At 42.8% G+C, this 16,620-nt stretch overlaps 1 protein-coding gene across 1 annotated transcript; it reads left to right on the top strand.

Annotated features, from left to right (window-relative positions):
• Positions 1-9,536: 9,536 nt before the first annotated feature.
• Positions 9,537-16,516, top strand: LOC124653114 (ureide permease 1-like). Its single transcript, XM_047192173.1, has 8 exons — positions 9,537-9,784; positions 9,885-10,023; positions 10,320-10,476; positions 12,709-12,729; positions 15,138-15,160; positions 15,249-15,355; positions 15,505-15,879; positions 16,101-16,516. Exons 1-8 carry the CDS (start codon positions 9,548-9,550, stop codon positions 16,257-16,259), a joined length of 1,218 nt encoding a protein of 405 aa, XP_047048129.1. The 5' UTR covers positions 9,537-9,547; the 3' UTR covers positions 16,260-16,516.
• Positions 16,517-16,620: the final 104 nt, after the last annotated feature.

The raw sequence follows: 16,620 nt of genomic DNA, 5'->3' as shown, positions 1-16,620 counted from the left end.
GGTGATCATGTGATCATCGGGGCTTGAAAGATCATGCAAGGGCATGCTAGAGCCAAGCCTAGCACCAACCCATTGTTCAGATAAATCAAATAGTAACAATTCATTAACAGTTACATCACAGATAATCAAACATATATGAGATATAATTGTATGCAGAAGCACACTATCAAGGGATGGAGTTGTCTAGCCAACAATCATGCTCAATGGAGCATCACCATGAATCACAGCTCAATGAGCAACACACCAGAGGCACTGGTTCTTGCAGAATGCAAGGATTACTCATAGTAATCAAGCCAGGGGTCAAGAATATGAATATGCATGATAGCCTAGCAGCAGAAGCAACAGCAGGAGCAACCTAGCAGGCCATGAGCATCACAAGATACTCATGAGCAAGTGCTCATGAGCTACAATAGCAAGAATGGCAAGCACACAAGCATAATCCAGAGAGAGGAGAGCACCAGCATACGCATAGTAGCAGCAGCCAGTAGAGCAATAGCAGCAGCACGGCATGGCCTCTCCATGAGAAGGAGCAGCCGCAGCTCAAGCTAGAAGGAGGAGGAACATATGAGAGAGAGATGGAGAATGGCATTTATAGGCGAGCAGTCGGGGAACACGGCCATGGAGGCCACGGCGGCACACGCCGGGGGCACGGCGGCGCCAAGCCAAGCCAGGCCAGGCCACGGCAGGGCTCACGGCGGCGCCACAGCACCAGGAGCACCGGCGGGCGGCGAATCGCCACGGATCCGTGCGGCCGTGTTGCAGAGGAGTTGGGGACGAGCGGTGACGACGATGAATCCCAGATCGACACGGATCGATAGGTGCGCCGTCGAGCGGCGGTTCATCCGTGACCCATCTCGTCGCCGGAGATGGCCGGAGGCGGCCGGGATAAATCGACGACGGCAGCGGCGACCGCAAATCGCCAGAGCGTCGGGGGAGAGCTAGGGTTAGGATGAGACGGCGTCTACGGGCGCGACTGGGTCGGTTGGACCGAGCCCAACGGGCTGGTCCAACCTAACCAGCTCGGGCCACCTGACAGGTGGGGCCCGAGGGCATTTTGGTCATTTCATAAATGACCATTTAATTAAATCTTTCACAGAATTTTATAAAATAAATATAGCTCGAAAAAATAAATAAAAATATGCAAACCACTCAGAATAAAATTCTCTACCATAATAAAAATATGAAATGGAATTTTTGAGACAAATGAAATTGATTCATAATTAAATGCAAATAATAAATATTATAAGAATCATTAAAAATAACACCTCATATTTTTAATGATAAAGATAAGTCCATAAATTCCTTTTGGACTTAAAAACACCTTGGAAATATTCCAAGGTAGTATTTTACTCTTAAAGGAGTATCCCTAAATTATTCTTTGTAATCACCTCTGACATGAAATAATAAAACACCGGGAAGGGGGGAACAAACCCTAAAAGCTGAAAGCATGCATAATTGCTTCTTTAAGCATTGCCCTTATCGGACAATGATGCTTCTTTCAGAAACAGAGGACCATGGTCAGTCCAAAACATCCAACTGCACTACATTGCAGTCGTAAGGCAAGTTCATCGCTTGCTCATGTCAACTTGAGTATTTTTACCAAATTACTTGCAAAGTACTATACTTATCACTCTTGCATGAAAAGTAAACTTGTTATCGTCATAGCTATGAATATGACTAAATGGTGGGCAATGGAACCATGGTATGAGTATGGTGGAGGTTCAATTTCAAGGGTTTGTATCCATCGAGGATTAAACAACAAATGTCGTCCAGTGATTCTTGTGCCGTAAAACTCGTGTTAACCATAAGATCTGGAGTGGGACGGAGTAGTCAATTGTGCTTCTTCCTCTCGTACATCAACGGATGCGCTTACCGTAGTCACTTGATCCCGAGGGACAAGCGGAGTGGTTGGGGAGCCCTAAGTCCCCACGGTAATGCGGTCTATGATGGGTTGCAACGACCAGCGAAGGTATCAAGGTCGCGAAACCTGATAGTTGTCGAGGTCGGAAGGCATCCAAGTGATGTAGGCCGACGAGGACCCAAGGTCAGAACTGCAACAAAGGGTGGGTGTGCGAGGTCGTGAAGGAGTATAATTTGACTAGGACCTTATACTGGGCCTCACACCACGGAAGTGTGGACGGGAAAGCTGCCCGGTTGGCACCAAGGTTAAGATCTCTTATGGGTAAAGACACACACCTCTGCAGAGTGTAATGAATCGTGACATGTCACTCCATGTTCCGGGATATGGAACTGTGAATGCTGCCGGAAAGGAACTCCATGAAGTTCTAGTAAATCGGTAAAGGTTGACGGACATAGTTCTTCTGAATAAAAGTAACCTTTTGAAGAAATAGTTATAAAAACATGCATTGGTATTAGATTTTCTGGTCTAATATCGTACCTAGTGCATTAAACACCTATTTCCTATTATGAACTTGTTGAGTACGCTCGTACTCATACCTCTTATAATCCCTTTCTTAGACTGTCTGAATCACCTCGAGGAGGCAACTGACGGACAAGATGGACCAGAGGAGATCTGCTACGAGGACCCGTACCTCTCAGGTGGGGTAGAAGGCGTAGACTACCTTATCGTCTACGGAACCGGGGAGGCTTCCGAAGGAGAACAAGCTTAGACCACCGAAGTATTAGTAGTAACCGAGCAGTACGGACACTTTAGTACTTAGCTACTCGAGTGGAATAAATGTATAACCTGCTAAGACTCTTATATTATAAGTTAAGTTGGGTTCACCTCGAACCCAGGAGTAAACCTCTTTTGACCCAGGAGGAGCTCCGAGATGATGTATATGTTTGGTTTGTAATAATATGTGAATGAGTTATGGGCCAGCTATGTTTTGTTGTACTACTCTGAGGGATGTAATATTTGCGGATTGGTACTTCGCGAATGTTATATCAACGACTAGCATACTACAACATGCAGTGGTATGCAGGGTCACCACATTCACCCACCCTTGGTTCAATGATGAACTTACTCTTTTCCGCATCATAAACCTGAATTATGTATTTGATCAAAAGTGGGCGCATCTTTCTCGATGGAATTTGGAGCATGCTTCGCCCAACAGCACAGGTGCTTAATTTCTGTCGTTGCTCGTCGGTAAGAGCTGATACGAGTTTGCACCACCTTATAATGTCACAGAAAATCTTCCCATCCGGGTCTTCCATCCTGTAGACCAATTTTCATTAACATGAAATAATACGCTTTAGAAAATACATTATTTTTACTGCATCACATAGAAACAAAACAACATACATTGGGGTTCAATTATTCTAATGCAGAGAATACATACAAAGAAATAAAAACAATTTAACTTGTAATAGTACAGCCTCCGTCAAAATTAACTATATATAGTATTTCAGATTGGACACATTGATCTTAATTACATTCAGCTCGGGCCTATGCCATGTGCTAATGAATTTGTAGTTCATGTGATAACATATTTGTACTGCATGTGCTAAGCAAATTAGGGTTTGGGGAGGAGGAGGCTACCGTAGCAGAGACGATGGTAGCGGCAGAGACGTCGGTGGCCACGGCAGAAACGACGATGGCCGCGGAAGAGACGACGGTGCCCACGGGAGAGCTTTGGTTGTCGCGGCAGAGACGACGGTGGCCGCGACAGAGGTGTGCGCCGGACGGTGGGTGATGTATGGGGCGGCGGACGGTGGTTCAGGTCGGGGGTGGCGGACGTGCGAAGATGGAGGTTGAGACGTAGGTCAACGAGTCCACGACCTGCACAATATCTAACTGATGACGCCACCCTAGACGCACGTAATGTGGCGGTCAACGCATCAGTTATACATTTAATGGGCCGAAAGCCCATTAAGTTGTCCCAACACATATTAATGCAAATAACGTCCCATATTTGTAACTTTTTTTTTCTATGCAAAGTTTCATATTTCCAACTGGTTTTTACAAATTATAATTTCCAAATTTTACATAACGCACATTACATCTATTTCTGTATTTTATGAATTATCATTTATGATCAAAGTTACAATTATATTGATTGATACAAAATTTGAAAAACAATATTAAACAAAACTATGATGCATTTATAAGATTTTGTGCAAACAATAGTTCATATTAGTTCCATGGTAGCATATACAAAAAAAAAGGATGAAATAGAGATGGTCTATTTTGGGCCATTTACCCCTCTTTTCCACCGAAAACCCTAGTTTCGACACATCCCCACCATAGGATCACCATGCATCCAACTCCTACAATGAAGAACCAATGGCAACAAAGGTGCCACATGACAATGTGCACAAGTGTGCCAAATATTGGCCCAATCCAAGGTGGTTAGGTAATTACATCCCTACCATGGGGTCACCATGGCACCAACTCCAAAAATGGAAAACCAATGGCAACCAAGGTGTCACATGACAAGGTGCACAAGTGTGCCAAATATTTTCCCAATCCAAGGTGGTTAGGTCTCTTTTTTTTGCCATTTCCCCCTCTTTTCCACCGAAAACCCCTCTTTCGACACATCCCTACCATGGGGTCACCATGGAACCAACTCTGAAAATGGAAAAACAATGTAAAGCAAGGTGTGACATCACAAGGTGCACAAGTGTGCCAAATATTGCCCCAATCCAAGGTGGTTAGGTCAATTCTTGGCCATTTCCCCCTCTTTTCCACCGAAAACCCCTCTTTCGACACATCCCTACCATGGGGTCACCATGGCACCAACTCCAAAATTGTTAAAACAATGGCAACCAAGGTGTCACATGACAAGTTGCACAAGTGTGCCAAATATTGGCCCAATCCAAGGTGGTTAGGTCATTTTTTGGCTATTTCCCCCTCTTTTCCACCGAAAACCCCTCTTTCGACACATCCCTACCATGGGGTCAGCATGGCACCAACTCAAAAAATGGAAAACCAAAGGAAAGAAAGGTGTCACATGACAAGGTGCACAAGTGTGCCAAATATTGCTCGAATCCAAGGTGGTTAGGTCAATTTTTGGCCATTTTCCCCTCTTTTCCACCGAAAACCCCTCTTTCGACACATCCCTACCATGTGGTCACCATGGCACCAACTCCATAATTGGTAAACCAATGGAAAGCAAGGTGTAACATCACAAGGTGCACAAGTGTGCCAAATCATGCCCCAATCCAATGTGGTTAGGTCAATTTTTGGCCATTTCCCCCTCTTTTCCACCGAAAACCCCTCTTTCGACACATCCCTACCATGGGGTCACCATGGCACCAACTCCAAAATTGGTAAACCAATGGAAACCAAGGTGTCACATGACAAGGTGCACAAGTTTTCCAAATATTGGCCCAATCCAAGGTGTTTAGGTTATTTTTTTTTCCATTTCCCCCTCTTTTCCACTAAAAACCCCTCTTTCGACACATCCCTACCATGGGGTCACCATGGCACCAACTCCAAAATTGGTAAACCAATGAAAACCAAGGTTTCACATGACAAGGTGCACAAGTGTGCCAAATCATGCCCCAATCCAAGGTGGTTAGGTCAATTTTTGGCCATTTCCCCCTATTTTCCACCGAACACCCCTGTTTCGACACATCCCTACCTTGGGGTCACCATGGAACCAACTCCAAAATGTAAAACCAATGGCAACCAAGGTGTCACATTACAAGGTTCACAAGTGTGCCAAATATGGGCCCAATCCAAGGTGGTTAGGTCATTTTTTGCCATTTCCCCCTCTTTTCCACCGAAAACCCCTCTTTCGACACATCCCTACCATGGGGTCACCATGGCACCAACTCCAAAAATGGAAAACCAATTGCAAGCAAGGTGTCTCATGACAATGTGCACAAGTGTGCCAAATATTTCCCCAATCCAAGGTGGTTAGGTCAATTTTTGGCCATTTCCCCCTCTCTTCCACCGAAAACCCTAGTTTCGACACATCTCTACCATGGGGTCACCATGGAACCAACTCGAAAAATGTACAACCAATGGAAAGCAAGGTGTCACATGACAAGGTGCACAAGTGTGCCAAATCATGGCCCAATCCAAGGTGGTGAGGTATATTTTTGGTCAGTTCCCCCTCTTTTCCACCGAAACCCCCCATTTCGACACATCCCTACCATGTTTGCAACCACAAAATCTCAAACCCCATGGCATGTAATGTTGTCTTTTATTACAAACAACTATATCAATTCTTGTGCTTTCAATAATTATGATAAAAATAAAATTCAAAAAATAATTACTATAAACATACAAGGTTTGGTGTGTACGACCACTTTCAGGCCCACTCAAGAACATGCCATTAAGCCCATGCCGACTAGTTTCCTATAATAGCTTGCTAAATAATCAATGTGCTGCTTCTTTTTTGGACTCACTACATATATTACAAAATTTCCCAAATGAAACCCAAACAACAGAAAAACATGGTACATTTTACCTAAGCATCATCTCAACCATGATCTCATGCTACTAAGCTTGCACGTGCCATGCTTCTCTCGGCTAATGTGGACCCAATAAATTGACAAATATATAACAATCAAATTTCTTTTGATAAATACATGATCTAAAGTATGATCTCCACCGTCGTAACATAGTCAATGAGAAATATTAAGCCAACCTCGAAGAATAAGATGGATGTTTATGGTAATTAGGACCTAATGTGGAGATTAGGGCAACCAACACGATGCAAAGTGCTCAAACATGCAACCACCAGCTTTCCAAAGGCATCAGCATTTTTCTCGGCATAATGATCCAGATGACCAGATTCAGCACAATATGCATATGGCTCTACCATGCAACCACCATCATTCCAAAGTCAAGACATAACTAAGCATCAGCACCTAGATAATACTTAATTACAGAACATAGTTCCACACAGATTCACAAATTAAGACCATCACTATAATAGATGGTCACACTAGGTAAATAGCTCAGTTCAACACCAAAACAAACTTAGTTCACCACACATTACAAACATAGTTCAACAACTTAAATCAAAAGCAACACATTCACATTCTGTCCACAACATCTAGGCATCATCCTCCAGAGCGAGCACCATCAGCAGTCCAGCATGCTCTGCCCTTATCTGCTTGGAGGTGCCAGAAAAGGATAGCTCCTCGCAATGCTGCATCAGGTTCACAAGCATGCCACCCCTAGGCTTCACCTTGTGCCATGGACAGAAGTACTTCCCCCTCTTCTTGAATGGGAGATCCCCAGCCTCCAGCTTCTCCAGGAGCTTCCTCTTGAAGGAACCTATGTTCCTGTTATCCACCGACTCCGATGAATCCTGTGATTCATACTAGACAAGAACAATGTGTACAAGTTATCATTACAGATGCAAATCAAACAAAATGAAATACATGGAACGGTAGAGAACTAAATATATAGCTCACCTCCAGGGAGCCATCTGATTCCTCCAACTCCTGGTATGGACCCTCCACAGGCACCAGCACCTCCTCATGGTTTGCTGCTGGAGGAGGCACAGGTTCTTCCTCCTCCTGGATTGGAGGAGGCATAGGTTCTTCCTCCTCTTGGATTGGAGGAGGCACAGGTTCTTCCTCCTCCTGGACCTCCCGATTCCTCTTCCGTGAACCTTCCCCAGACTGCATACAAAAAAGATAAGTCCCCACATTAATCCACACAAGGAAAAAGAAGTCATCGAAATACTTTGCATACCAAAAAGGCTAAAAGGAAACAATAATCCATATCACCTTGAAGATTGCAGCCTCACTCTGATCATGCTTTTGGAAGTAAAAAAATATATGATATCCTTCAATTCAATTCATTTTATGCTCTACATGTGGGTTTTGCACACACAAAAATTTGTGTTGTACAAACCTTCAAAAGAGAAACATGTGTGTGGCACGTGCGCAATTACTATATCTAGAGGAGACATAAATTCAACATTTCTCATTCCTAACACTATTCATCACCAGCTGGGTTTCAATACAAAACAGAGTGAGGCTTAGCACTGTTATTCTTACAATTCACTCCAGATTTCATTAGTTCACTGTAACCATATTGAATGAAGCAATTTATTTTCATGAGCTAGATTCATACTATGATACGGAGGGCACATAACACAGTAGAGAAACTTCTTAATGCAATTGGTGGAAAAGTGATGACATGTTTCCCTCTGGACTCTAATGGATATCTTATTTTGGTGGTGTCAAGTATTTAGATTTGTTTTCCATGGCAAGGTCACAAAAGCAATATCATCTCCGGTGATTAGCAAAGCTTCTTTCTGCTATGAGGAGCTTGCTGGCAGGTTAATATTTTGTACTCAAAACTTTATAACGAGTTGTTAATCAAGACGGTTCAACATCTTATATGTTAGTATATGACATTTCATATCATCACAGGTTGCAAATATTGATGCTCTGAGCTACTACTGCGCTCACGGAGAGCAACTATCCAGCACATGAACAAAACAAACAAACATGCGATAATCTGCATGTCCGCTTTCACCATCTGTGCACCAATGCTAGCCTGCTACACCCGTTATTCCAAATCAAAAAAGAGGGACAAAGCACTTACCTCCATCTACATGTCCGCCTTCACCTCTGACACGTTGCCGGTCGTCGGCGCAACGACCAGATCCGCCACCGCCTTCTCCGCCGCGGACGATGAACCCTCCTCCACCAGATCCGCCGCCACGATGACGGCTGCGGCAACATCACCGCCTGCGATGCTGGATGCTCCCGCATCGGCTTCGCCTCCCCTATAGCAGATTCATCCGCGTACAGATCCGCCATTGCCGCCACCACCGGGCCGACGACGACCGACCGGATGACGGAGGCCTCGATGGCGGTGGACCACGCAGCGACCGCCGTCTTGTTGGACTCTCCACCACCGCCATCCCCTCCAACCGCCTCCGCCGATGCACCAACTTCCTCGACCGGCACCTTCTTCACATCGTCCGCGGCAGCAGCTCCTCCCCCAGCTTCCATCGCCACCGGATCTACTGGATCACCGACGACAAAACCTAAACTACCGGCGGAGTGAGGGAGAGGGAGGCGGGTTTTTTGGCGGAGAGATTTTCGGAGAGGTGGGGTTCGGAGAGGTGGGGAACGGGGGGAAATGGATGCGGCCGTGCGAGACGGGGCTTTTATATGCGCCGACGCCTCTGCTCCCTCGCCACGTAGGTCTACACGTCACGGACGCCTCCGCTCCCTTGCCACGTTCCGCGCCGCGTCATCCCGTATACATACAAAATACGGTATAACCTACTCCCGCGTGGCCCGCTATACCCAACGCCGAAGCGGTATCGACTAATCTTGACCGTCCATGTGTTTTGTCAACGAAAACACTCCAACGAGGGGGGGGGGGGGGGGGACACCGGAGCACAGGCGCAGCAAATATTGTATCGAATTCGAGACTATAATCCTGATGCCTGTGCGTGACGTAAGGACCGCAATCTAGTATGTAGCAGAGAGCGCCCAGAATCGCCCGCGGTTCACCTCTAACGGCTCTCCGCGTTTCGCGCTCATGACAAGATCCTGATTTGTACTAACTGAGCTCACATGCATGATGCCTGCAGTTTGTTGAAGGCGGCTTCTATAGTCTACACTAAATACCTTGTCCTCCAACAAGCAAGGCCTCAAGATGTTCATCGTAGAAGATAAAGGGAGTGCTATTGCTCTCATGTGTGCCTCCCTCATCTTCCTGGGCACGTGGCCGGCGCTGCTCACCCTCCTGGAGCGCAGGGGTAGGCTGCCGCAGCACACCTACCTCGACTACTCGGTAACGAACCTCCTCGCTGCGGTGCTCATCGCGCTTACCCTGGGCCAGCTTGGGGAGAGCAAGGAAAATACGCCCAATTTCTTCACCCAACTCAGTCAGGTTTGTTGTTTTATTATTTAATTATTTACGCAAGAACTTAACAATGCGACGATCGATTGTTCGTCAAGTTTGCTGACACTGGATAATTTCTGCGATGAAGGACAACTGGCATTCAGTGCTGTTTGCATTAGCAGGGGGTGTTGTGCTCAGTGTTGGGAACCTTTGTACTCAGTATGCCTGGGCATATGTGGGTCTATCGATTACTGAGGTTATCGTCGCAAGCATGGTTGTTGTAATAGGTAAGTTCATCTCCTCTGCTAATTACAGCTCATTATCAAGCCATTATTTTCTTGGTTTAAACAAATCGAAGATATGTCATCAACCCTTGATTTTATGAAAAAGCTTTCAGCATATGAGTACAACAAATTCAAATTTGATCTCTGAACTAAATGAACTTTTTTGGTCAATTTCAGCGTATGCACCAATTTACCTGCTGGCTCTAAGCCTATGTCCTGATCTAATAATTAAACACAATTTCAGCTGTCCCTTTGTTTCTTCGAAATTTATTTCATTAATTTGCGTCTTGTATTTTCAGGCACAACCTTGAATTACTTCCTGGACAACCGCATCAACAGGGCAGATATTCTTTTCACTGGAGTGGCATGCTTCCTTGTTGCAGTCATCCTTGGCACTAGTGTCCACTCTTCCAATGCTGCTGATAATAAAGAAAAACTAAGTGGATCCACGAATAGGTACAAACTTGGGTAACATGGGGATATTCACTTTGGCTCATATGAGCATTTGCTCCCGTTTTGTGAATCTACATTTTGAAGTGTCAAAAAGTTCTAAAATAAAAAATTCCATGTACATCTACATATTTCATGTTCGTACACAAGTTTTGAAAAAAATAATAAAAAAATCTATGGCTCCTGTAAAAAAGACAAATTTTAATGCTATAACACGACTACGTACAAGACAATTTTTTGTCTTTTTTGTACACGGCACATAAAATGTTGTTTCTCCACGAAAACTTGTGCACTAACATAAAATGTCATGATGTACACCAAAAAATTTATGTCAATTTGTTTAACATTTTTAAAATTATTTTTTAATTATTTTGTATAATGGGAGCATTTGCTCCTATGAGCCAAAACGCCACCTCCGGTAACATGGTCTTACTTTCTTGCACATTTTTTCCTACACCGAGAAACCGGGTCACAATATCCACTTGTTAACTTACTCTGCTAGGTTCTCTCGGTGCCAATCTTCTTTACTATTAAATTGCAATAGGTGGCTGGCTGGTGTCACATTTGGGCTTGGTTATTGTGTGGGCCAAAAGTTTCACCGGGTATTGATAATGACGAGCGGCCCGTGTGCAGGCCAAAAAAAAACAAGACATGTGTGTACCAAATTCGTCCATAGCTCTTTCTCTTTCCCCGTACTGATCGATTGATGTGGCTTGCAACCGAGTAGAACTCGACCGGTGTTTCGTCCGTCAATCCCTGGTCTAAACGTCCAAACATGGCACGTACATACATTATCGTGCATGCTATATGTTAATCGCGGCAGGTTTCAGCTGGTTCATGGAATCATGGTGGATCCTTATCGTGCATGGTATACATTAGGGTAAGATTAGATTAGAGATCGGCAGGAAAAAAGTTGCTTGTTGTCCAGCGGAAGCCCCGATCCGATGCAATTACCGATTCCATTTGCTGACCATGCCGGTAGGAAATCAGCAACTAATTAAGGGCCATATGTGGTACGTCGTGTGCATCGACAGCTCATTTAGCGCCCCCCCAGCAGCCTATCTCCACTCCTCAAATCCAGGCATCAAGCAGCCCACGGCGATACATTGTTTGCTGTCGTGCTGGTGCTCATGAAACAGATTTTCAGACTGATGAAAAAAAACTCCACTCGAAACGTACATTGGCAGAACTCTATGGAGTCCATATGTGACCAAAAACGAAATTCCAATTCAACATGCACTAAGATACTCCTAGCGCACATACTTAAAAAATGTTAGATCGGCAAAAGGTTGATCCGGGTGCTTGGCTACTAACATGAATTGAAAAACTGCGAGAATATTCTAGATACAATTAAGTTGTATGAGGTACATAATGAATAAATTATCTTATAAATCATTCAAATTCAAAACAAAAATAAAAATCAAAAGCATTTTCACAACTTCATACAACTACAGAATAAATAAATTTTAGTCATGGCAAGATGTTTATGTGTGTGTCGTGACTTATTGGCTGTAAAAAATGGAACAATCGTTCTACGAATACTTATCGGGTTTTTGTAGTCATAAATTTTAGTCGCCACAAAATGTTTCCATGTTTTTCTTGACTTACTCGGCCTAAAAAACAAAACAATCGCTCTACTGATAATTATATGTTATTTTGTTCCGTAGAAACACATGTTTGTCTTGCCTTGCTGGGCGTAAAAAAAGCCGGAACAATCGATCTGTGAATACTAATAGGGTTTTCTCGTAAATTTTAATCATGACGAGATGTTTTTGTTTTTTTATTTCGACTTACTAGGCCTAAAAATACGGAACAATCGATCTATGAATACTTATATGGGTTTTCTTCTTCCGTAACAATGCATGTTTTCTTGACTTACTAGGTGTTTTTAGCCATAAATTTTAGTCATGACAAGATGTTTCTATGTTTTTAGTGACTTATTGGACCTAAAAATCGGAACAATCAATTACTTATATTGATTTTTCTGTTCCATAGCAATACACGAGTATTATGGTTGCTAATTTCCAATACTAGCTATGACTTTCTAGGGTAATAGATATGTGTTCAAAAATAACAGTTAATTTTTTCCCAAAGTACAAATAATTCATTCAAAAAACTTACATTCTAACAAGTTATATTTATTTTATCCGTAGCAACGCACGGGTATTTTGCTAGTCCTTGTAATCCATTTATGTCTTATATTACTTTCTCTGATCATTATAGCATGTGATTTAACAGGAAAAATGGAGGTACAGAGCCAAGCAGTCAACAATATAGGCCTATTTGTCTACTAAGGAGAGTTGTCTCTTTTCAAACTGAATTTCGGGGTCATTACTTTATTACCCAAAAAAGAGGATGCGGTACAGATCCAACAATATAGGCCTATTTGTCTACTAAATGTGTGTTTCAAAATTTTCACTAAAGTAGGGACAAATAGAATAACGGGGATTGCTCCAAAGGTTATTAAACCAACACAAACCGCATTTATGCCAGGGAGAAATATTTTAGAAGGGGTGGTCATTTTACATGAGACGATTCATGAACTTCATACTAAAAAATTGGATGGGGTATTATTTAAGATTGATTTTGAGAAAGCATATGATAAGGTTAAGTGGTCTTTCCTACAACAAACCTTGAGAATGAAAGGTTTTGCTACTGAATGGTGTAGCTTAATCCACAAGTTTGTACAAGGTGGGAGTGTGGGTGTTAAAGTAAATGATGACATTGGTCATTATTTTCAAACAAAAAAAGGTTTGCGGCAAGGGGATCCTTTATCCCCAATGTTATTTAACATCGTTGTTGATATGCTTGCCATCTTGATTGAACGTGCAAAAAATGATGGTCAAATAGGAGGGTTACTTCCTCATCTTGTTGAGGGGGGCATCTCTATTCTACAATATGCCGACGATACAATCCTTTTTTTGGAACATGACCTACTTAAAGCTGTGAACATGAAACTAATTTTATGTATTTTTGAAGAACTGTCGGGACTTAAAATTAATTTCCATAAAAGTGAGCTCTTTTGCTTTGGAAAGGCGAAGGATGAAGAGGACGAATATAAACAGATCTTTGGGTGCGATGTTGGATCTCTCCCCTTTAGATATTTAGGTATCCCTATCCATTACAGAAAACTCAGAAATTCTGATTGGTATCCAGTTGAAACAAGGTTTGAAAGCAAACTAGGATGCTGGAAAGGAAAGCTTTTATCTTATGGGGATAGATTAGTTCTTATTAATTCAGTTTTAACCAGTTTACCTATGTTCATGTTATCCTTCTTAGAAATACCTGTTGGGGTAAGGAAAAGATTGGATTTCTATAGATCTAGGTTTTTCTGGCAATCTGATGAAAATAAGAAAAAATATAGGCTTACAAAATGGAATATTGTTTGTCGACCTAAGGATCAAGGCGGTTTAGGTATTGAAGTACTAGAACTAAAAAATAAATGCTTATTGAGTAAATGGTTGTTTAAGTTGATTAATGAAGAAGGGGTGTGGCAGGAATTATTACATAATAAGTACCTAAGGAACAAGACTTTATCGGCAATACAACCGAGGCCCACAGATTCACCTTTTTGGAAGGGTTTAATGCGAGTAAAAGAAGAATTTTTTAATAGAGGTTTCTTTAAAATTGGTAATGGAATGAGTACTCGGTTCTGGGAAGATACGTGGTTGGGAAAAACCCCTCTGGCCAATCAATATCCATCATTATATAATATTGTGCGTCACAAAGATGTAACAGTGGCTCATGTGTTAGCCCAAAACCCATTGAATATTAGTTTCAGAAGGGCACTGCTGGGAAACAGATGGGCTGCATGGTTACAGTTATGCCGAAAACTAATGACGGTAAATCTAAATGATGAGAGGGATCTTTTTGTGTGGGGTTTGACATCCAATGGTACTTTTACGGTAAAATCTATGTATGAAGATCTTATGAGCGATCATACCCCTTATTTGAGAAAATATTTGTGGAAGGTTAAAGTACCTTTGAAGATTCGGATATTTATGTGGTTTCTTAGTAATAAGGTTTTGTTAACTAAAGACAATTTAGCTAAACGGAATTGGCATGGTTGCATGAAATGTGTTTTTTGTGGTGCACAAGAAACTGTTGAACATCTATTCATTGACTGTCCTTTAGCTAAATTGCTTTGGCGTACGGTTAATTTCACTTTTGATCTTCCACCTCCAACCAATATTACAAATATGTTTGGTAATTGGTTAAATGGAGTAGATAGACAATCTAAAGCTTTTATCCGTGTTGGGGTTTCCGCTTTATGTTGGTCTATTTGGAGGGCAAGAAATGATATTATCTTTAACAAAAAACAATCTTTTCATTATTTGCAGGTTATTCACATGATGGCTCACTGGGTTCAACTATGGGCTCTCCTTTCGCCGGAGGGTTTACGGGATGCCATGGCTACTGGATGCACACGGCTCCTGACGGTCGCTCAGGATATCTTGTGCCGAGCTGGTTGGCGTCATATTAGTAGGCTACAATGATGTGTAGTTTTACTATGCTTTTTTTATTCCGATGGTTGATTTTTGTATCAACTATAGGCGATGTTTGAGATACGTGAAATGTAAAACTTAATTACACTGGGTGTCAATAAAAGGCCGTGTGCATCACCATGATGCAGAAGCCGGGGTTAAACTCCCCATTTCGAAAAAAAAAAGCAGTCAACTTATAGACAAAGGTATCATACATGTTCATATTGTATGGACTACTGCCACTAATAATCTATTGCAGTTGCAGATTCTAGTTCTTAACTTTTCCTATTTCAGATGTTCTAGTGGACATTGAGAATGGAGCTTCTACAGAATATGCCACCAGAGCTGAAGCAGGAACTGTAGAATACCTAGTTGAGCTGGAACAGCGACGTTCAATTAAGGTAAACTAGTAATTCTGTCATAAACCATCACTATAGAATAATTCAGCTAGTATTTGATCTTTGCTCTGAACATTGTGCTCAAAAGTGAGAAGCGCAATTGCTATCACTATACCAATGAACTGATCTAGTAAAACTTCTCTCTTTTCCAGGTGTTTGGATCAAGCACCCTTATGGGGCTTGGGATAGTTTTCTTTGCTGGTGTCTGCTTGTCGCTTTTCTCCCCAGCGCTCAACCTGGCAACCAATGACCAGTGGCACACCCTGAAAGATGGCGTCCCACATCTGGTGGTCTACACTGCCTTCTTCTACTTCTCCATCTCGTGTTTTGCCGTTGGTACCGGGTTGAACATCTTGTTCCTCTACCGTCCAATGGCTGGCGTGCCAAAGTCATCCTTCAAGGCCTATCTGAATGACTGGGATGGCAGGCAATGGGCTCTTCTTGCCGGCTTGCTTTGTGGTTTAGGCAATGGCTTCCAGTTCATGGGTGGTCAGGCTGCTGGTTATGCTGCTGCTGATGCTGTCGAGGTTTGTTCAATGGATTTATGGATACCTAGTTTTTCTTATAGCTTTTTCCCCTTATATCTTCTTATCTGAAGAGCAAACCACAATGGTTGCATTCTGTGTGATTGAAGATGTTGAATAAATTGGATCTCTAAAACATGAGCTGTCAGAAACTTACAAAAATCTTTAGAGAGAAGAAGAAGAAACTTTTTTGCCTAACTGCTTCTTGTATTGATATTCATCAGGCGTTGCCACTTGTGAGCACATTCTGGGGCATTGTGCTATTCGGGGAGTACCGAAAGTCGTCAAGGAAAACGTACACCCTGCTAGCGTTCATGCTGCTCATGTTCGTCGCCGCGGTAGCAACACTCATGGCTTCAGCAGGTCACAGGAGCACAAAGTGATCGGTTGCCACGTTCGGCGGTATCGTGCTATTCGATGAAATAACCGAAGTCGTCAAAGAAAGAGTGCACTCTCCTCGTGGTCATGCTGCTCATGTTCGTCGCCGGCTGAAGGACTCATGGCTTCATCTGGTCACAGGCGCACAAGTGATCGGTTGTCCCATCCTTTCACAAGGCATAGGAGTTAAGTAAAACTGGAAGGGAAGAGACTGTGATAGGGAAGCAGATTTGTGTTCACGAAGTTCCCATTTGAATGGGGTTAAGAGTTTTTTTCCCTTAGGGAAGAGTTTTAGAGCCTCTCTTTCGTTGAAAGAGAGAGCGTTTTCCATTTGTAGGATTGTAACACATAGATGACTATATGACA

This window comes from Lolium rigidum, chromosome 5 (assembly GCF_022539505.1).
Source record: "Lolium rigidum isolate FL_2022 chromosome 5, APGP_CSIRO_Lrig_0.1, whole genome shotgun sequence".
Lineage (NCBI taxonomy): Eukaryota > Viridiplantae > Streptophyta > Magnoliopsida > Poales > Poaceae > Lolium > Lolium rigidum.
Note: the sequence above shows the minus strand (reverse complement) of the source record. Positions and strands in the feature narration are given on the sequence as shown.